We start from the raw sequence: 22,410 nt of genomic DNA on the forward strand, positions 1-22,410 counted from the left end.
AAATGACCTTACATGCAAAGAGGCAGTTAATTCCGGGTTAGAACTTGTCTTCAGCAACCCATGCTTGTAGTTCTGTATGGCTTGCTGACTTGGTTGACGCATGTCCTCGAAGTCTCATTGGTAAGGTCCATTTTGTCAGTGATCGTCTGGTCCAGACTATTTGCACCCTACCATACAGCTGTGAGATTAAGGTGTTAAACAACCAAAAACTGTTGCAAGCATGGGTTGACGACTTAACATGGATCTGTTCTGTCCAAAAGTCCTATGTTGAAGGAAACTGGCATTTTTGTCCCTTTTATTTTGATAAACAAGCTTTTTATTTATTCTTGAGCTGATAAGGACATCTCTGAATTATGCTTAGCACCAGTTAGTACAGCATTCCAGTTTAATCACATTGACAAAAGATGTCATGGTGTACATGATAAAAAGAAGATCCAACCACAGATTCATCTTAATCCACTGTTTATTTACAACTGGATGCACAGTAGAACACCACCAATGATCTTTGTACACTGAAGGTGATGATGACTGCAGATTGAGAACACACAAATAGGACAAGACCAATCAAAATCTCTGATTTCCCTCAGCAATACTATCTGTCATTGGATTAATTGAGTGAGTGTTGTTCTACACCCATACATACACTCATACATATCATTGCAGCCTTTAAGCAATCAGAGCAGAGAAAATGGTTGATAACATGAGCATCGATCCAAGTTAGTAGGGGTGAAACGACACAGCAAGATCATGATACTTATCATGATACATAGGTCACAATACCATATGTAATCACTGGGAAACTTCTTGATTGATATTTGAGAACAGGTTCCAAAGATCGACTTATTTGGATACAGAGCAAAAACGTCTCGCACATAATATTGTTGCATGAAAATTACACTGCCATGTTGTTTCACTCCCACATCTTATTGTGGGTTCATATATAGTTCAGCTAGATCACATATTCTATTATAAGAACCTAAATTGGGACATGAGGCACAAATTAATGTATAATTACATGTCCTTATCTAGTGGGAAGACACAGTGTGGCCTGGATATTATCACTGCAACTAAATTACAACTTTTTCTTTACAATATCTGAATCAACACCAAGAGGGGAGCAACTATGAAAACAATATTCGAATTAGTAGGATCATCCTAGTTTTTTTACAGACATCCTATATAGAATGCAGGCCTGAACTCTCAATGCATAGGTGGAGACACATCCTGTATGGAGCCAGGAACCAGTGGAACAGATCCCTTGTGGACAGCAACCCTGAACATGAGAGAGTCCACAGATCAAGCAAGAGTTCACCTGCATTAACAACACAGGGTACCATACTAGTTTAAAGTGTCACTTAAACTGCAGTATTTGCAAATCAGGCAAAACACTAATGTAAACTATTGGTAAATTAAGCATACATGCTATAGTGCAAGCATATCACATTACTGAATCTTCACACACTTGAACACTAAGGTAAACTGTACCCAAGTACCAACTGTTTGCCATCTGAGTTCGACAGGATAGTATAGACACACCAAACTGCATCTGTTTACCTCCATATGACCAAGGGGTCTTTGTACATTAAATTTTCCGAATAGTCAATCATACTTAAAAACAATTACTTTTTAGGACATTCCCCACCCGTTTCCTGGAGTGAGTGAGTTAATTTACTTTACGATTGGTTGGTTGTTGCTTAACACACTCAGCAATATTCCAGCTATATGGCAGCGGTCTGTAAATAATTGAGTCTGGACCAGACAATCCAGTGATCAACATCATGAGCATCAATCTACGCAATTGGGATATGATGACATGTGTCAACCAAGTCAGCAAGCCTGACCACCCAATCCCCGTTTCCTGGAAACGAGTGAGAGAGTTGTAGTTTTATGTAACTCTGAACAGTATTTTTTATTGATATAAAGACATGTTACCTTATGTGTGAAAAAGCCCCAAGTGATACAGGTCACTGATGTTAACCCCTTAGGAGAACCCCACAAACATGGTGCTGACAAAACAATGACACATGATCCAGACGAACTAGAACACACTGAATTGTGGAGGCTACTGCATCAAGCATGTACCCTTTCATCATGGATGTTGACAGAGGAAGATCATGGATATAAATCAAGGTTTTAAAGCAGGTTCCCTCCAATGCAAAGGTTCAGAGTATAGGTCGTCCTCATTACCTCTTAGAAATGGTGTGTAAAACAACAAGTTAGCAACTTTGGCAGATTCAGATGGGTTTAATTCCACTGTGAACACCGTTTGGGGTTTTCATCATGGTATGTAGGCTGAATGTTTAAGAAAGACCTGAACTGACTGACTGACTGACTGAGTTTGGTTTTACGCCGCTTTTAGCAATATTCCAGCAACATCACAGTGGGGGACACCAGAAATGGGCTTCACTCATTGTACCCATGTGGGGATTCGAACCCGGATCTTCGGCGTGACGAGCCAACGCTTTAACCACTAGACTACCCCACCGCCCCAAGAAAGACCTGAAGTGACGAAGTGAAGTGTACAACAATGGTGAAACTGGTACTGAAAAAACAATAATCAGGGTGAATCTGGGATACTAGAAATACACTGACATGAATTACACCATGACCAAAGCATCATGGAGGTGGAAATACACCATGACCAAAGCAGCATGGAGGTGGAAATACACCATGACCAAAAGCAGCATGGAGGTGGGGACCATTAATAAGATCATCTGAGAAAAGTAACTATGTAATTACTACAGTAATCTGCAACAATGGCAACTGTAATCTGTTAATGCATTGATATATTTTGAATTCAAAAGAAAGTGCCTTTTGAAGGTAAACTGTGAAAGGATTTTGCTCTATTGGAATCTATTTACTGCCCTAATTTTCTTAAATTCAGTTTATTAAGTAACATATTCCAAAATTTGCAGTAAATGCAGTAATATAAAACTAAGCATCAAAGCCTCTTTATTACTGTTATTGGCTGTATCATTAGTTTAGCACGAGCCTACAGATGTATAGAAATTGTGCTAGCTATAATCTATGAATCAGGAAGGTGTTTGATTTCATTATGGACATTTTTAATAACATTGCTGCTAAGAAAGGGCCAAATAGCAGCTTCTGACAATGCCAAGATAAAGAGATGCAATGTGATTGGCTGCTTTGAAAACGCTATGCAGGCTATAGTGCTATATAAAGACAGTTGCTGCCTTTTCTTGCAATGATTCATCATCCAGGGAAATGTGAACAGCCCCTTTCCTGATCTTCCTCATCGTCCTACAAGGTGTGTCCCCATTTTGATTCTGTACACAGAACTGGTTTTATTATCAGCCTGATTATCATGTCTCAACACAAAGACTATCACAAAGAACAATGTAGCTGGTGTGAAACCCCTTGTTAGGCCAGTATTAACAGTCTTGTAAAATTCTTCCACAACTGCTGATAGGATCTGTCTTCGAGGCAAATGGTGTTAGCAAAACTGGAAAAAAAGATATAGAGATGAGCAATGACAAAATATTATGACAATGCGTAGTGAAATAACTGAATGGATCTACACCAAATGGACTCTCCACAAGGACTAGGTCATGGACCCTCTACATGGAATCAATCATGGACATGAATGTACCTACAGCAAGTGGAATCTGAACACAAGATCTAGTCATGGATATGAATGGTCCTGCAACATATGGAATCTCTTCAAGGACTTAGTCATGGACACTAGCAGACCTCCAACATATACTCTCTACAAGGACATAGTCACGGACATGAATGGACCTGCAGCTAAGGAATCTCTACAAAGACTTTGTCATTGACATGCAGTACCTGGACTTTGGCTAAGTGAAACCTCACTCCTTACAATTTTGATAGCTCTGTATTGGGCTACCTATGTTATCCAGTGGTTATACTGAATACCTGACCTGATATATACACATCTGTCCTAAACAGTCAGTGCTATAGTAGTTCTGATAAAGAGTGCAGTCTTTGGCTACATACCTTCCATCTATGACCACAATCATTGCAGAAGCAAAAGGTTGTCATCGGTTCATCAGCACTTCTTGTCTGCACCTGGAGCAAAGATAAATGGCCAAGGTACCATGTAAATATCATTACTCATTAAAAACAATCTGACTCTCCAGTCGCAATCTTGTACCAACACACACACATGTTGGTTGCACTGTAGTGAAATGACGTCATGATGTCATAGTGTTTCAAATGATCCTGTTCACATTTGAGTGAACCTACTGGCTGGCTGATATTCACATAAACATATTTCACTAAACGTAACTGAGCTTGTAAACTTATTTTGATAAATTAGTGACTAGAGTCACAAGCATGGTGAATGTGAAATTACAACAGTCTCATCAGATATAGGTCCATGCAGCTTGTAAGATCCCACTTGCTAGTCACACATGTAAGGTATAATACAAACAGGATACAAAACATACCCTACTAAACATACCAGCCATTCTTAGTCCCATGAAAACACATCTAAAAGGACACAATAGTCGACTGAAGTATGGATAAGATGATGAAAGAGATTTTATGTTACACCTTAGATTAGACAGACCAGGAAGAGCTATAACAGTTTTAAACCTCAAGGGAGACTACTTGTTACTATTGTGTGTGAGCATCTTATTGATTTTATTTTAAGTCCAGGTTTATGCCAACAAGGAAACACTTGGTAATTCATGTTCATGTGAACATAACGTTATTTTGAGACAAACATTTACAATTTACAATGAAATCTTCTTAGTCTTCAAGATATTTTGAAACCTCAAACTTGGGACAGTTTTGTTGATGTTTAGATGTGCATAAAGTCACATTACTATGCACTTAGAGTGTATTAATCCAGAAATGAATTCCCCTTGTGTATAAACCCTAACAAATGGTCCAGTTTTTCATACTGAGACGGACAGATTCAGCTTTGTGTTTCTACAATTCCATAAAACAGTAGACATGTGATATACCTGGTTGTATGTAACACTCTTCTTCCCACACTTGCCACACTTGAGTAGATCTGTCACTGTGCCACCTGTCTTGGCCAACTGATGATCATCAATGGCTTCTTTGGTAAACTTTGTACGCAAATTCTTCATCTCATTGCTTGCCATTTCCTGCAACAAGCAAAGCATTTCAGTACACTGTTATGTTACTTACCTATGACATGTTACATCATTGTTTGCTCCAGAAATATTGCAGTTATATGATAGCAGAGACATTTAAATAATCGGGTATGAATCAGAAACCCAGTGATTGATATTATGAATAACCATTCAGTCCATTATGATGTCACTAATGACCAGCATAGTTTGCTGGGGACTAATTCTAACTCCATAGACAACATGTTGTATGGCTACGAAAAAGTGTCAGGTTCATTCCTCTCTTGTGAGGTTCACCCTATTCATTGCATGTTCATACAATGCTTTCATGTGTATGGAAGTGTATCAGAGCAAAACATCTGATTTTAATGAGGATGTCATAAAACTTATTCCATGTAAAATAAATCAATACCATGTGCAGTGACTGATGATGACAGAAGAGAAATAAAACATATTGACAGTACATTACCTCTGCTGTCATTTTTGCTAGCTGAATGGGTGAGATGTGACCAAGTAGAACGTTCTCCCTCAGACTAGGATTCTTTGCATCTCTAAGATTTGCAACTCGGCTCCTGATTCTTGTCTTATACTTGGAATCTGTATTAGCAAACTCACAATACACAGCTTTGGTGAGTTAAGGATATTTGAGAAAATTAGTTCACTTGGACACAGTGTTTCAAAGGTAACAGATCTGATGAACACCAGGAGACCAAGCAAAGAAAGCGTATATGAAGATAGAATCACTGCATCTTAAATATTATTCATTGTTTCGTCCGATTTCATTTCACACCTATGACATCCCTAGATGACATTCTGTTATAGGATTATTAGTATCAGCACTATTACAAGAAGCAGTCCCTCAACATACTGAAAGATTCCGAACACAAAATGCAGATGTTTCCGTTACCTGATAAATGGCTTTCTACTACTGAGAATTGTAGAATCTGCATTTGATTATGAGGGGAAATCTGCTAGGTAAGATCTACATCCATATTTTGGACACATATATTTTGAATGGAAATAAATCTATACCTTGTAAAAAGTGAAAATGAAACAATAACTGCACAAAATGCAGTGTAACTCTTAGTATCAGGCTCAAGACTATGAAAGGATACCATCTTCAATCTCTTCTGCCAACACTGCCCCATCCATAGCATTCTCCATTCCTTCAGTGTTTTCTGCAATTTGAATCAGAGGGATGTAATTATGGCTGTAAGTGACTTGGTTTACATCATGGTATGCCAGATAAAAGCTATATCGCAATGAGAATGATGGACATGACAAACCAATTCTTTATTGACTGTTTGATCAATACAGTTGATTGGGTTTAACTGCACAAAATTAACTTTTGTGCCTCACCCAGCAGTGAGCGTGCAACCACTTTTTAGCACATCCAGTCATGTATCCTGGTTAATTAAAAATCCCATATAGGGCCCCAACTGGTAGTTCGAGTGCACCCACCAGGTAATTTTACTGCTCCCATAAAGTGCCTCACCTGGTAGTTTGAGCACATACATAACATTTCTCGCCTGGGAGTTTGAGTGCACCAATATAATGCCTCACCTGGCAGTTTAAGCGCATTCTGCAACAATTCCCGACACTTGAGGCGGACAGGATCGTTGGTGTAGTTAAGCCCGGACCCAGATGAACTGCTCTCTTTGTTACTGGTGCTGCTCTGAGAGGACTGGGAGTTGTCAAAGCCATCGTTCGAAGACTCATCCATCTTGGTAGCACTGGTGCTGTTTGACTTCTTGTCACTGCCTTGGTTGGTTTCTGTAAGGAAATGTGTTTCTGCTTAGGTTTCAATCAAGTAAATATCACATTTGCATCAAAGATTGTTTTCAACATGTTCAAAAGTGAGTTATAACTTAATTTTAGCTTTCTTACTTTTGTATCAACTGAAGTAACATATCAATATATGGATGAACAACTTCTTTATTGCTGTGAGAGCGATGTTTCGGTGTAGGTTCTAACACTGTTATCAAGCAAGTGACCTTCATCCATATATTGTTATCCTTCATTACTCCTCCAACTTCTCAATGCCTCTCAAAGAAGTTTTCCTTGGTTGCGGTTGGTTTCATCAGTGGGTTCAGGACAAACATTAGACGATGACTTATGACAAACACCAGTCACAAGTGTCATAAAAGACGGCCTCTGACTTCATCAAAATGATACATAATATGCCCATTTTGTTTCCAGTGCCACTCTAACTAGTGTTTCAGATATACAACCGCATAGTGATACAGGTCTTTGACATCAAGTGATCTGATGAAACCTTTGAGCCACGCATGATGCTGATGAACTGGTGATGATGGACTGAATTAGACACTCCAACAATGTAAGCACCAATTAATTTTGGTAGCCTTTTGGTAATTTTGGTAGCCTTCAACAACCACATATATATGATGACATAACTTTTTCAACCCATACTACCCACAGGATTATTGCCTCTTGCAACGTCAGACACCAACCTGGCAACAACTTCTTCCAGTTCTTTATGAGAGTCTTTGCTAGTGAAACAACCTCGTCATTTGATGTTGCCTTCCTAAAGTTGTTCACAGTCATCCCTATTCTAGTTTTCTGTAAACAAATTTTAACATAATTAATATCATAGAACACAGAAAAACTCATTGACCAGTTATTGATGTAACAAGATTAACTATTCATTTCATTGTCAGTTGTGATTACTACTGACTTATTATTGTTTGAGACAATGTATCTGCTCCATTAGTTCTCAGAATAACCTTTTGGACTCAAAAAATTAATTTATTGATTTCCATCCATATTTTAATGGTATGGGAAAGAGTTCCTTCCGTTGCCCCATATTTGTTTTGTAACATTACCATGCAGATTAACAGAGGTAATGCAACGTGGTTCGATCCTATATATTGTAATTATTTGGGGGCTTTCAGTTATTTTTGTGAGTTCTTTAGTAATTGTTGTGTTAGGTTTTGTTAATAATTTTAGTATATATGAATTTATAAATATTATTTGGGATGGGGGAACGGGAGGAACTCTTACCTAAGTATGATTTGCAAATTGCAGATTTAAACAAAAGGAAATCAAACAAGAAACATAGAACAACTCATGGAAAAATTATTGGTGTAACAAGATTAATTATCCATGTTATTGTCAATTATGATTTCTACTGACTAATCATTGTGACAATCTATCAGTCCAAATTAGTTCTCAGATAACCTTTTGATTTCAATGAGATTGAGTCTGTAGGAACTTGGTGAAAATAAAATAATGTGAAGAAGGGTGCATTGCTTGACTTGAGGTGTGCGGAGTTTCAAAATCTTATAAATAGTTTACTGTTGCCTTATGAAGCTTATTGCCCCAATGTACACTACCTGCAAGACATCCAAAGTCATGGGTAAGTCTCGAAGTGTCTTCAACAAATCCAGTGCTGTCACGTGATCCTGGAAAAACATGAAGGATATTTTTCAAATACATGTTGTGCCCATTTCAGATGTTGATTGTAAAACAGATATCCTCTGGGCTGGTTTAACATAATTTCTAAGTGAGTTATGCATATTGGACATGTTTGAGATGTACTACAGATGATATATTATTACCACTCTGCAGTTACAAAAACACATAATAAAGAAAATATATAAACAGAAATTGAACTGCAAATATTGGTATTGCTATTATTTTTGTGGTCATTCTTTAAAATAATTTTAAGAAACAAGAACATAATGTAACTGAAATTTGTTAGCCTTACATTTCAAATTTGTATGGAACCTGCAATATTATGCATGAGCTGATTTATTTGTAACTAGCTGCATGTTTTGTTTTGGGGAGGGGGTGTTGGTGTATTTTTGTACTGAATGAGAGTCTGGAGAGTTAAGTCAGTGCCTGCAGCTTCTGAAGTCTGAGGGCCTTGATGGCAGCCTGTCAATTTTTCTTATTACCGACACTGGTAAATTAGGTCCATCGATACTACTGAAGTCACCATAAAATCGGATTCTCAATCGGATTTTTTCCTCCCAGAATGCATACATTAAAACTCATTACTCGATCCCCATGACAGACTGTTGCTAGCACACAACAACGTATGGTACATCACAGTAACATGGACGTATCAATGCATGTAACCTATCACATGTACCGGTTGCAGCGTTTGGCGCGCCGGGTCAAAAATGTAAACAGTTGGCTTCTCACAAGCAGGTGCCCTGTTTCACATGTCATGAAGTCCCTTATTGAAGTGTTTCGCGCCACAACAGTCTTTATTAAAGTAAACCATAAGCATGGATTTTGCACTTCTTAACATTTGACATTTTGGGGTTTTTTGGTCAGTACTTACCTCCAGTGCTGACTTGAAAGTCTTTGGCGTTGGTGATGTTCTCCACCGAAGACATTAAAATTAACAAATAAACGCAATCTACATAGCGTACTTACCGACGTATCGTTTGAAATCATTTTCTCGAGTTTTTTTCCAACCCTGAGCACGTCATCTTCGCACCCCATTGCTTATTTTTTGTTTGTTTTTATTAGTACTCAATAACACAATTTGACTTTCGGTATCACAAATCCAGCGTTTTCTGGAACGGAAGTTGTATTCTCAAAATGGCCGCGCGCGTCGCTATGCATTAGGATTCTACAACTGAATATTTTCGGCAAATGTAAACGCAAAACGAGATGTTTATTTAAGCCGAATTAAATATAGTTTTTAGTTTGTGGAAATTGATAAAATAAATTTTGAACATGTCTTGGGAAATGATTTTATTATACTAGTTTCCTAAGGAGACATTTTAGACGCGGTAAGGATGGGTGCCCGGCAAAGAACGTCATGGGAATTTGTGTACACATAATATATTTAAGAAAATTACAAGACCTTCAGTCGTCGATAAAGCCATTTTGATTGGGAATTTGATTTTTGCAAATGAAACTGCACATATTTTAGGACATTGTCGTGGCTTTGAGTTTTGTTTCCAAAGTGATGTGGCATAAGGGACCGTTCATCATTTATGGCTTATTTTGTTTATTTATTTATTTATTATTTTTATTTTTTTATTATTTTTAGAGATTTTTTGATTTTTTAATTTTTTTTTTTGGGGGAATTGTCACCCATTTGTTCTGGGAAGCTGGGGGATTCAGCAATTTTGTACACAAAAATATGTTTAATATTATGCTTAGAAACTATAGGAAGGGAGGGGGTCATTGATTTTGGTACATGACATTTAGGGGGTCACTTATGTTGTACACATTGTTTTACGGGGTCTTCATTGTACATGCTTCTCCATAAAATCTTCAACACAAATTAAACATAAACCCTAAGTGAGTTTTTTTTTCCATTCAACCTTAAATGATAACATGAAATGATGACCTTCAATCAGCAATATACTTCCGATGAGTTATTTTTTAAATAATAAATAATAGTGCACCAGGGAGAATAGAAGACGTACATTATCCCTGAGTGCACATTTATAATGCACTCATTTCCACGCTTGCAGTGTGCTTAAGGCGAAAATTAATCTTTATGTGGAAGCAGAGTCCATATAATAATTGGTCTCTGGTGGACGTACGCATCCTAAAGTTGGTAAAGAAATCCATGGTGTTATGGGTTTGCTTTCACGAAGAGAATCTAAAACAATTTGGCTTTTTATAAAATACCATTTTGAAAATATTCCAATGGAAGTACTTCACTTCGCAATCATATATATGAAGTAAGTTCTTAGGTAAATACTTTGGGCGTAACGCGTTACATTCAACTGGGGCTTTTGCTTGCATGCGTAAAATATTGTGCGCTAAACTTTGACGAGGGCTATACCTTGTCAAACTCCGTTCTTACTCTTTTGGTTACTTTACAATGTATGCCCCAAACATGTGTTCAACATAAAATTAACGTGCACATGATACCATAATTGTCAAAATGTTTAAGTCAAAGCCAAAACGGGTTGTGGGAAGCAGGGAGTCGGTGGAGAGTGGTAATATGGTAAGGTTGTTTGACAGGAACACCTAAGCAGGATAGTGCTACAGATCCATTATGTATGCGTCTGGTGTTTCAGCAATATTATCATCCTGTTTCACGGGCATGTGTGCCGTTATCGGTTTTCTCATGTTGTCATTTTAATTCACTGACTATGTGTTCTTTACCGTTAACTAAGCTTACCAACAGGGCTAAAGTTCTGAACAATTAATCAAAACAATGTTGAAAACATTTCACGTTTATCCTGATAAATCTATAGTTCTTGTACACATAATAATTCATTCATAATGTCAATATCAGATACTTTAAATATGTTTATTTGATTTGTAATTTCATCTTAGACCTTTGAGAAAACATTTGTCTGAAAGACCAGAGCCCATATAATAGATATTATATCTATTATATGTTCTCTGGAAAAACTAACACAGTATATCTGATATGTTCACAAAATTATGTGATTCATACAGAGAAATTCTTACTTAAGAAATTTTGTTGGTGACACTTTTAAAACTGCAAAGTGTGTTATATTGAATCCTCAGAGTGGCTCGAGCAATGAAAATCTGACATCAAACAAGGAGAAGGATACAGTAGATATGATCTTGAAACAGAAAGTTCACTTCAATCTGTTCTATATGGGCATGGTGCAGAATGTGAACCTGACAAGCGCCAAGAAGAGGGACACAGAGGCTCAGCTCATTGATCAGGTGGAGGAGGCTCAGGTCAGTGCACAGGCTAGCGAGGCTATGAGTGAGTGGGTGAGTGAGTTTAGTTTTACGCCGCACTCAGCAATATTCCAGCTATATGGCGGCGGTCTGTAAATAATCGAGTCTGGACCACACAATCCAGTGATCAACAGCATGAGCATCGATCTGCGGAATGGGGAACCAATGACATGTGTCAACCAAGCCAGCGAGCCTGACCACCCGATCCCGTTAGTCGCCTCTTACGACAAGCATGGGTTACTGAAGGTTCATTCTAACCCGGACCTTCACGGGTACTGCGAGGCTATGAGACATGGTAGCCGAGGCTAGATTGGAAACAGTCGCTGTACCAAATAGGCATTTAAAATATGACAGTACAAATCAGAGATATATATCTTCCTGGTTGTTTTAAATGCCCCAAATCTGTTTTGAACCATGTTATCAAATTTGTGGGCTTTGGGGGTTGTTGTTTTTATTGTATTTCGGGTACTTTTACAGTAGTTTGAGACATTATTTGCATGTTATTGTAAAAACTATAGAAACTGTTCCAGTGAAGATTATTAGAGTGTCACAGATAATGCACAGACTGTCTCTGTGGCCAAGAAGATAGAGTGTTTGTCCAGAGAGCAGAAGGTCTAGGGTCTATTCCCCAGCCACCACCTTCGTGGTGTAGTGGTTAGAGCGTCCGCCCCGAGAGTAGAAGGGCGCAGGTTCAATCCCCAGCTGTGTCATACCAAAAGACGTTAAAATATGGTACTTCTTGGTCCCTGCCTGGGGCTCGACATTAATGGGTACAACAAGGACTGGTCGGCTTGGAGTCAGTATAATGTTTCTGAGTTTTCTGAGTGGGGTATTCATGATTAACTGCGGCATGGTATCTCAGTGAGGTAGCTCTATAAAACCAGCTTAAGTCTGGGCTAGTACAAGCAGCCAAACATACAAACACCTGCACAAAGTGATATGGGTGAAATATTCTTAAGTACGATGTGAAACCCTATTTCCCCTCACCTCACCATTCCCCAGCCACATCAGGCCTAAAAAAAGGTGTTGTGGCTCTGATTACCCGACCGACCATTGAATTCTGGTGCCGACCCTATTTTTTTAAGCCGTTTGAATAAATTAAGCTTCCAAGATACCATTGGTTTTTTCCGGCACCAACGGACATTGGTCATTCTGATAGAGAAAGTCGACACGATGGCCTCACGCTTGATTGAATAAACAATTTACTTCTAAAAAAAATGTAAAAAATAGAATACAAATCCTACCTACCTACCCTAAATTTTAAGGACGTGTAATGGGAACCACATTTTTTTTATTTGGCCTCATACAAAACAAAGTTAGAAGTTACTTGTTGTTACCCTGTCTGGCTCTCGGCCTTAAGGGGATAAAACAAGGACTGGCCAGCTTGGAGTCGGCATACTGCATCATGCTATCTTAGTATCTAAAACCAACATTCGTCCTGACTAAAGTCCTGTCGGAAATAGAAAAAACCCTGTTTTTAGGCTGTTACTCTGTATCCCTAAAATTTACACAATTGCAAATAGCATATGTCGAAATAACCCACTTCGGCCTAACTGGGCGTTCAGTGGGATGCGTAATACGATATCCAGAAAAGCATGTTTACTCGTAAAATCGGGCAAAACTTAGAAAAAATACGAATAGCTGCTGAAAACAATAGATCAGACTATAGATGGCAATTAGGTTGCTCACCTGGCATGAAATGCACGTGCTGCCTACAGGCACAAGGGGTCATCTCAAAGATATTTTGTGCTTTTTCATGTGTGTTGACTATGTCTCATCTATTGATTAACATCTTACGTGTCTTTCTTTCATATATTTTCATATATGTTTATGTTGAGCTATGTAAAAGAGTATGATACCCGAAAACCATAGAAACGCATTGTAGTATATAGGTGGCATGACCACCAGAAGATCGACAGGACTGGATATTATTTGTAAATTGTTATGACATGCCGTGTACCTCCCCAGTATAATTGCCCTAAAGGATTATCTTGTCTTAGCTGATATCTCTATCCCCAAGCCCAACCCCAAGTTTTGCTTTTGAGATGGCCCCTCCTATCTGTTTCTTCTTATAGTGACAGTGAGACTGCATGGTAGCTACATCCTTAATAGTTTCGGCATAAAAGTTATTATTTTTTACGTCAGTTATCGTTTATAATGAATCTACGTCTAATTTCAAATTGGGCACACTAATTTGCATAAAGCCATGGTCTGTTCCAAATAAGTCTTTTTGGACTTAAAAAAAACTGCATTGCTCATTTCTGCACTAATTTCCCCTCAGTAAAGTCCTTTTTCTCCGTTTCCTATCTCTCTACCACCGAGACTGTAGTTAGGCCGAACTTAGTTTAACAGATATTTCACACTTTCACAGATCAACTACATAAATTGTAGAGATAAATGAGAAAATACAGTTTTTTTCTATTTCCGACAGTACTATAGTACGAGCAGAGAAGCATTATGCTCATCACTGGATAAGTGCAATAATCTTGACAGCTGCAACGACAAAAACTACAAATATAATCTACCATTGAGGTGGAGAATAACCAAGAAGTAAAACTAGAGTAAGTGAGTTTTTAGTTTTATGCCGCTTTTAGCAATAATTCAGCAGTATCACGGCGGGGGACATCGTAAATGGGCTTCACACATTGTACCCATGTGGGGAATCAAACCCGGGTCTTCAGTGTGAAGAGCGAACGCTTTAACCACTAGGCTACAGCACTGCTCCATAAACTAGAGCTTTGTTTGGATGAGCAACATTGTCACTGAACAAAAACAACACTTTCCTTATTTCAGATTGAGGGTAAGCTACCCTTGTCTGTAACAGAAGAGGACAAAGTGGCTATCACCGTATCTCGACATGGAATCAAAGTGATGGACACATCCAGACAGGTGGGACACTTTAGTATGTAGTACAGGCTTTAAGAGACAGGACCTTTGCAGAGATGTTCGAACCTTGATGTCAGATAAGATCATCAAAGTACTACACTCCTTGTGTTTAGTGTGGTGTTACTAGGTCTGAAAGTTTGGCAGTATTAGGGCTGATAGGTCACAGGCTGGCAGTGGGGGGATTGATAGGTGTGCAAAATGTTAAGTGTTGGGGTTACCATGTCTGCAAGATTGACAGTGGTGGGGCTAATTGCTGTACACGTTTGCCAGTGGTAGGGCTAACAGATGTGCAAGTTTGCCAGTTGTAGGGCTAACAGATGTGCAAGTTTGCCAGTGGTAGGGCTAACAGATGTGCAAGTTTGGCAATGGTAGGGCTAACAGATGTGCAAGTTTGGCAGTGGGGGATCAACAGATGTGCAAGTTTAGCTGTTGGGGGATCAACAGATGTGCAAGTTTGGCAGTGGGGGTATCAACAGATGTGAAAGTTTGGCAGTGGGGGGATCAACAGATGTGCAAGTAAGAGGTTTTTAAGTTTGGGGATGGTGTCTTGTCATGTCTGCAAGTTTGCTGTCCATAAAAATCAGGTTTTTAAGGGATTTACAGTTCAAGTTTATAAATAACATCTGCAATCATCGTATATTTACACTGAAGCTGACTGGTGTCTCCATCCTAGGTGCAAACTAGATTTGAGCGAATATTCTCAAAGGCTCTGCCGCACTTGTTTCACAGATAATGGAAGGAAGGATTCCATGATCCAAATCAAAAACTATAAAAGCTGTCACTGTATTTCCAAATTATTGTTTCAGAGTTGGGTACTGTATATCAGAGACACGCAACTTATGAGGCGCACTCTGTGAAAAGCCAATGCTAATTTATATGCCTCATCCATATGGCAGTCCAAAATGAAGCACCCGTGAAGATCCGGGTTAGAATTGATCTTCAGCAACCTATTCTTGTTGTAAAGGTGACGAACAGGATCGGAGGGTTGTCTTGATTGTCTGGTCCAGACTTGATTTTTTACAGACGACCGCCATATAGCCGGAATATTGCTGAGTGCAGTATCAATCAATCAATCAATCAATCAATCAAATGGTGTGATGCCAGATTGATGACCATGAAAACCCCCTTTCCCTCTAAAGTAGTAACATAGGTGAGACAATGGGAGTCTATTTCCTGTTATGCTGTCAAACAACTACATTGCTTGACAGGCTATCATATCCTGGTTGATAGGGCCAGTAGAACCTGAAAGTGGTACAGCTAGAGAAAAACATCATCTGTGTCTTGTGTTTGGTGACCCTCCATACAAATCCCCCTAGTTTAAAGTATGAAAAAAATCACCTTCAAAACAGCAAATGTACAGTATGTCTAAAAAGGAGATTTTTGTCCTTAATTGAACTTGGACCAAATCTCAGTCAGCACTGCAGTTTCAGCAATACCGTAACAATAATGCCTATGATGACTGATCTGTTGTTATTGTGAGTTTCAGCAGATTCCCCAACACCCAATTCTGGTTGTAATAAGGGATTCAGTAGATTAGTGGTCAGACTCAGTTGACTTCATGTCATGGTACCCCAATGGCATGTATGGGTGCTCACAATATCAACCACTGGTCCAGATTGTACCACCATCATGAAGCTAGAATATTGTTGTGTGGCTTGAAACAACAAACACCCTTATGATTTGACCATTTCGAACACTTGATTATTATATTTTTTATGGAAAGTGCTGTGGCCTTTTAGAGGAAACATGTCTTCTGCATTGAGTGTTTAACTGACCAGGCGTTGACCAGTTGTTACCAAATTTTAAATGTTATATATGGTTTTGCTTGTTATCCATTAGTGGAGCAGTCTTTGAATTCTTAGTTTTCTGTCTTTATATTCCTGCAGGAAGTCTTTTTCAGCCATCCACTTCACACCATTGCACAGCTGATTCACTACAATGATGGTTTTGGCAAACAGAACATTGCACTGAAGATCGGTCAGAGTTGGGAAAATGCGTCAACCAGTGCTACCAGTGTTATATCTTCCAATGCCACTCACTCACTCACTCCCACCTACCCTAAATTTTAAAGACGTGGTAATCGAACCACATTTTTTTATTTGGCCTCATACAAAACAAAGTTAGAAGAAGTTACTTATTGTTACCCTGTCTGGCTCTCGGCCTTAGGGGATAAAACAAGGACTGGCCAGCTTGGAGTCAGCATACTGCATCATGCTATCTCACTATTTAAAACCACCATTCGGCCCAGCCTAGTAATGAGCAGAGAAGCATTATGCTCATCACTGGATAAGTGCACTAATCTTGACATCTGCAACAACAAAAACTACAAATATAATCTACCATTGAGGTGGAGAATAACCAAGAAGTAAGACTAGAGTGAGTGAGTTTTTAGTTTTATGCCGCTTTTAGCAATATTTCAGCAATATCATGGCGGGGGACATCGGAAATGGGCTTCACACATTGTACCCATGTGGGGAATCAAACCCTGGTCTTCAGGGTGAAGAGCGAACGCTTTAACCACTAGGCTACAGCACTGCTCCATAAACTAGAGCTTTGTTTGGATGAGCAACATTGTCACTGAACAAAAACAACACTTTCCTTATTTCAGATTGAGGGTAAGCTACCCTTGTCTGTAACAGAAGAGGACAAAGTGGCTATCACCGTATCTCGACATGGAATCAAAGTGATGGACACATCCAGACAGGTGGGACACTTTAGTATGTAGTACAGGCTTTAAGAGACAGGACCTTTGCAGAGATGTTCAAAGCTTGATGTCAGATAAGATCATCAAAGTACTGCGCTCCTTGTGTTTAGTGTGGTGTTACTAGTTCTGAAAGTTTGGCAGTATTAGGGCTAACGGATGTGCAAGTTTGCCAGTGGTAGAGCTAACAGATGTGCAAGTTTGGCAATGCCAGTGGTAGGGCTAACAGATGTGCAAGTTTGGCAGTGGGGATCAACAGATGTGCAAGTTTGGCAGTGGGTGGTGGGGATTAAGAGGTTTTAAGTTTGGGGATGGTGTAGTATCATGTCTGCAAGTTCGCTGTCCATAAAAATCAGGTTTTTAAGGGATTTTCAGTTCAAGTTAAAAAATAACATCTGCAATCATTGTATATTTACACTGAAGCTGACTGGTGTCTCCATCCTATGTGCAAACTAGATTTGAGCGAATATGCTCAAAGGCTCTGCCGCACTTGTTTCACAGATAATGGAAGGAAGGATTCCATGATCCAAATCAAAAACTATAAAAGATGTCACTGTATTCCCAAATTATTGTTTCAGAGTTGGGTACTGTATATCAGAGACACGCAACTTATGAGGCACACCCTGTAAAAAGCCAATGCTAATTTATATGCCTCATCCATATGGCAGTCCAAAATGAAGCACCCGTGAAGATCCGGGTTAGAATTGATCTTCAGCAACCTATTCTTGTTGTAAAGGTGACGAACAGGATCGGAGGGTTGTCTTGATTGTCTGGTCCAGACTCGATTATTTACAGACCACCGCCATATAGCCGGAATATTGCTGAGTGCAGTATAAAACAATCAATCAATCAATCAATGACATGGTGTGATGCCAGATTGATGACCGTGAAAACCCACTTTCCCTCTAAAGTAGTAGGGCGGTGGGGTAGCGTGAGTGGTTAAAGCGCTGGTTCGTCACGAAGACCGGGTGATTCCCCACATGGGTACAATGTGAAGCCCATTTCTGGTGTCCCCCGCCGTGATGTTGCTGGAATATTGCTAAAAGCGTAAACCAAAACTCAGTCAGTCAGTCTAAAGTACTAACATAGCTGAGACAATGGGAGTCTATTTCCTGTTATGCTGTCAAACAACTACATTGCTTGACAGGCTATCATATCCTGGTTGATAGGGCCAGTGGAACCTGAAAGTGGTTCAACTAGAGAAAAACATCATCTGTACCTTGTGTTTGGTGACCCTCCATACAATCCCCTAGTTTTAAGTATGAAAAAAATCACCTTCAAAACAGCAAATGTACAGTATGTCTCAAAGGAGATTTTTGTCCTTCATTGAACTTGGACCAAATCTCAGTCAAAGCTGCAGTTTCAGCAATACCGTAACAATAATGCCCATGATGACTGATCTGTTGTTATTGTGAGTTTCAGCAGATTCCCCAACACCCAATTCTGGTTGTAATAAGGGATTCAGTGGATTAGTGGTCAGACTCAGTTGACTTCATGTCATGGTACCCCAATGGCATGTATGGGTGCTCACAATATCAACCACTGGTCCAGATTTTACCACCATCATGAAGCTAGAATATTGTTGTGTGGCTTGAAACAACAAACACACTTATGATTTGACCATTTCGAACACTTGATTATTATATTTTTTATGGAAAGTGCTGTGGCCTTTTAGAGGAAACATGTCTTCTGCATTGAGTGTTTAACTGACCAGGCGCTGACCAGTTGTAACCAAATTTTAAATGTTATATATGGTTTTTGCTTGTTATCCATTAGTGGAGCAGTCTTTGAATTCTTAGTTTTCCTGTCTTTATATTCCTGCAGGAAGTCTTTCAGCGCCATCCACTTCACACCATTGCACAGCTGATTCACTACAATGATGGTTTTGGCAAACAGAACATTGCACTGAAGATCGGTCAAGTTGGGAAAATCGTCAACCAGTGCTACCAGTGTTATATCTTCCAATGCCACACAGAGGTAGGTCAGGTTTTAACCATCGTCAACCAGTGTTGTACCTACCAATGTAGGGCCAGTGAAGATCTGGTTAGAATTGGTCTTCAGCAACCCATTCTTGTCGTAAAAGGCAACTAATGGGAACAGATGGTCAGGCTACTACTCTAGTTCCGTACATCGATGCTCATGCTGTTAATCATCGGATTATCTGGTCCAGACCCGAATATTTACAGACTGCCGCCATATAGCTGTAATATTGCGAATTGGCATTAAACAACAACCAACCAACCTACCCATGTAGGGCCTTGTTCATTCACTCTGTCAGGCTGGAATAGGGTGTCGTTGTCTACTTCTTGTCATAGAAGTAACTAACTTGGATTGTGTGATCAGGATTGATGACTGCATTGATTGTCATCATATGTTTTGCTGATATCATTCACTAGTTTGTCAGACCCAGACTCAATGAGGTATTTCAATGAACTTGACAAATCTTATCCCAATGTTCTTATTTCAGGAAGAGGCAAATGCTATTTGCCAGTGTGTGAGGAGACTCTTTGATGCCATCACTGCTAAAGCATGAACAAGTGATGGATATCTCACCTGAGAAGTCTACATTGTGAGTGAATGAGTGAGTGGTGTGGCTGTTTCATGCTATCACAGCTGTAGCAGGACTATTCCTTAGACAGCTAATCATGCAGGACATTTTGAGTGATGGATTGAGATGTGAAGCTGTTTGATGCTGTTTCTGCTAAAGCATGAATAATTCTTGGACATCTCGACTTAGTGAATGATGGTGTGAGTTGTGATGCTGTTTCATGCCATCACTGCTAAAGCTTGAACATTTATTGGACAGCAAGCCACTGATGACTAGTTGTGAGGAAACATGTATTGGACAGCAAGCCAGAGATGACTAGTTGTGAGGAAACATGTATTGGACAGCAAGCCACAGAGGACTAGTTGTGAGGAAACATGTATTGGACAGCAAGCCACAGAGGACTAGTTGTGAGGAAACATGTATTGGACAGCAAGCCACAGAGGACTAGTTGTGAGGAAACATGTATGTTATTTCACTGCTAGTCAGCATCATGAGCAGGACTTGAACCAGTGACCTGTGATATTGACATGTCGTCAACATGAGATTCATTTCATTGATGGAGGATCACCAAACTATTTGTTTAAAACATTGTTGAATTGTGCCTTGTGTATATGTGAACTGATGATATATTATTATCACAAATATTATGAGCATCTGTTACATTTGAAATAATAAAATACTGCAAATACTTCAACCTTTTTGTCTTCTTCATTATGGACAGGAAATGGCTAAGGATCATCTTAACCCACCATCAAAGTTAATTTTAAAAACTTAAAGATGTTCTTGAATAAACATGCAATAGGCAATGGAGTCAATGTTACTCACCCAGCTTGCTGAAATGTTTTACCTCGATGGTCGTGTGGTCATGGCGTCAAGCCTCCGTGTTTGTGAGAATGTCATTGATTCAAATCCCGGATTCAGAATTAAAAGAAACAACTGATTTTGAAACATATGGACCTGTTATTGAGGATTTAATTCCCACACGATAATTTGGAATACAACATTGAGATATCCATTCATTGGCTTATACTGAAATGTTAGAGCAACATGTCATGAAAACTCAGAAGTGAGTACTTGTTGAGAAAAACTGTTAGTTTCCAAGCATTTACTTTTCAATGGACCCATGAAGATTCGGGTTCGGATTGGTCTTCAGTAACCCATGCTTGTCGTAAGAGGCAACTAACAGGATCGGGTGGTCAAACTCGCTGACTTGGTTGACACATGTCATCGTATCCCAAATGCGTAAATTGATGCTCATGCTCTTGATCACTGGATTGTCTGGTACAGACTCGATTATTTACAGACTACCGCTATATGGCTTGAATGGTTCACATATGGTTCACGCAGAAAACTAGGTATTAAAGATAAATACATGAAAACAAACTGAAAAAGATCTATTTATTAAGCATTTATATTGCTTGATACAGTTTACAGTTAGCAACATAAATTCCCTAATCACGGTACCTTATGCACATATTTACACAATATCATCTTGCGCCTCTCTCTAATTATGCACTAGCTGATGACAAACATCAATGGTTACTCAAGAGGTTTACAATGAACACATAAACAATCTTATATGGCTCTCAGGAGTTTGTTTCCCCTCCACAGTCCACAGTGTATATGCACTCTGAAACCTTATCAATCCAGACAGTACTGTACCTAGAGTAATTGCCAGAATTAACAAACAGCTAATGAGTATCCGTACAAAGAAGTGTGCATTATTGTCAGTAGTTCCCAAGCATACGTTAAGTTGTGTTCCTGGATCAACAATGGTATCCGAACTAATGGCACTGTTTTCAAAAAGATATTTCAGGGTCATTCTCACAGCGCTCATGTTTTACCTTGTCAAGGCAGATCAGAAATAGTAACATGTCTTGTCTGGCCTTAAACTATGTATTTTTCATCATAAAATATGCTACTTAAAAACATCATGATTAAGTATACATATAGAATAAAAAGCAAGCAGGTAAAAATATTCACATCTACAGAAGATGTCTTATCTAAAAATGGGTTTAGAATGAATAAGTAGCATCTAAAAGTGACATAAAAAAACCAACTCAAACCTGTTGACATGAATCTCAACCCACTAATACACCTCTGGTTAGGACAGTCTATGCCAGAATGTTAAAGGTCAACAACATCTTGGTGTATAAGGCATATTCCTGGGACATAATGACTAGATACCCAAATGCCAGTACTTCACAGCTTCTGCATACACTATACTTTACTCTATTATCTGAGACTCGTGAAGATCCGGGTTAGAATTGATCTTCAGTAACTCATGCTTGTCGTAAGAGGCGACTAAGGGACCGTTCATAATTTATGGCTAGTGGGGGTGATGATGATTTTTAGGGGTGGGGGTGTCACCCATTTTGTTCTGGCGCGAGCTAGGGGGGGGTCATCAATTTTGTTCCTAAAACTATATTTTAAAATTATGCTTAGAAATTATGGGTAGTTGGGGAGAGGGGTGTGTGTGATTTGTCATTAATTTTGTACATGACATGCAGGGGGTCACTTATTTTGTACATAAA

General features: G+C 39.1%; 2 protein-coding genes across 2 annotated transcripts; one reads left to right on the forward strand and one right to left on the reverse strand.

Annotated features, from left to right (window-relative positions):
- Positions 1-2,836: 2,836 nt before the first annotated feature.
- On the reverse strand, positions 2,837-9,654 carry LOC124277354 (transcription elongation factor S-II-like). The gene is made up of 9 exons (XM_046713016.1): positions 9,489-9,654; positions 8,438-8,506; positions 7,556-7,664; positions 6,648-6,857; positions 6,200-6,262; positions 5,554-5,708; positions 4,953-5,099; positions 3,979-4,050; positions 2,837-3,463 (listed from the first exon to the last, which is right to left on the reverse strand). Exons 1-9 carry the CDS (start codon positions 9,555-9,557, stop codon positions 3,455-3,457), a joined length of 903 nt encoding a protein of 300 aa, XP_046568972.1. The 5' UTR covers positions 9,558-9,654; the 3' UTR covers positions 2,837-3,454.
- A 1,154-nt stretch (positions 9,655-10,808) lies between these two features.
- Positions 10,809-20,567, forward strand: LOC124277355 (integrin beta-1-binding protein 1-like). The gene is made up of 5 exons (XM_046713017.1): positions 10,809-11,025; positions 11,559-11,738; positions 14,535-14,630; positions 19,153-19,305; positions 19,796-20,567. Exons 1-5 carry the CDS (start codon positions 10,963-10,965, stop codon positions 19,859-19,861), a joined length of 558 nt encoding a protein of 185 aa, XP_046568973.1. The 5' UTR covers positions 10,809-10,962; the 3' UTR covers positions 19,862-20,567.
- The last annotated feature ends 1,843 nt before the right edge of the window (positions 20,568-22,410 follow it).

The sequence above is a fragment of the Haliotis rubra genome, unplaced genomic scaffold (genome assembly GCF_003918875.1).
Source record: "Haliotis rubra isolate DU_JTF1 unplaced genomic scaffold, ASM391887v1 Scf220, whole genome shotgun sequence".
Lineage (NCBI taxonomy): Eukaryota > Metazoa > Mollusca > Gastropoda > Lepetellida > Haliotidae > Haliotis > Haliotis rubra.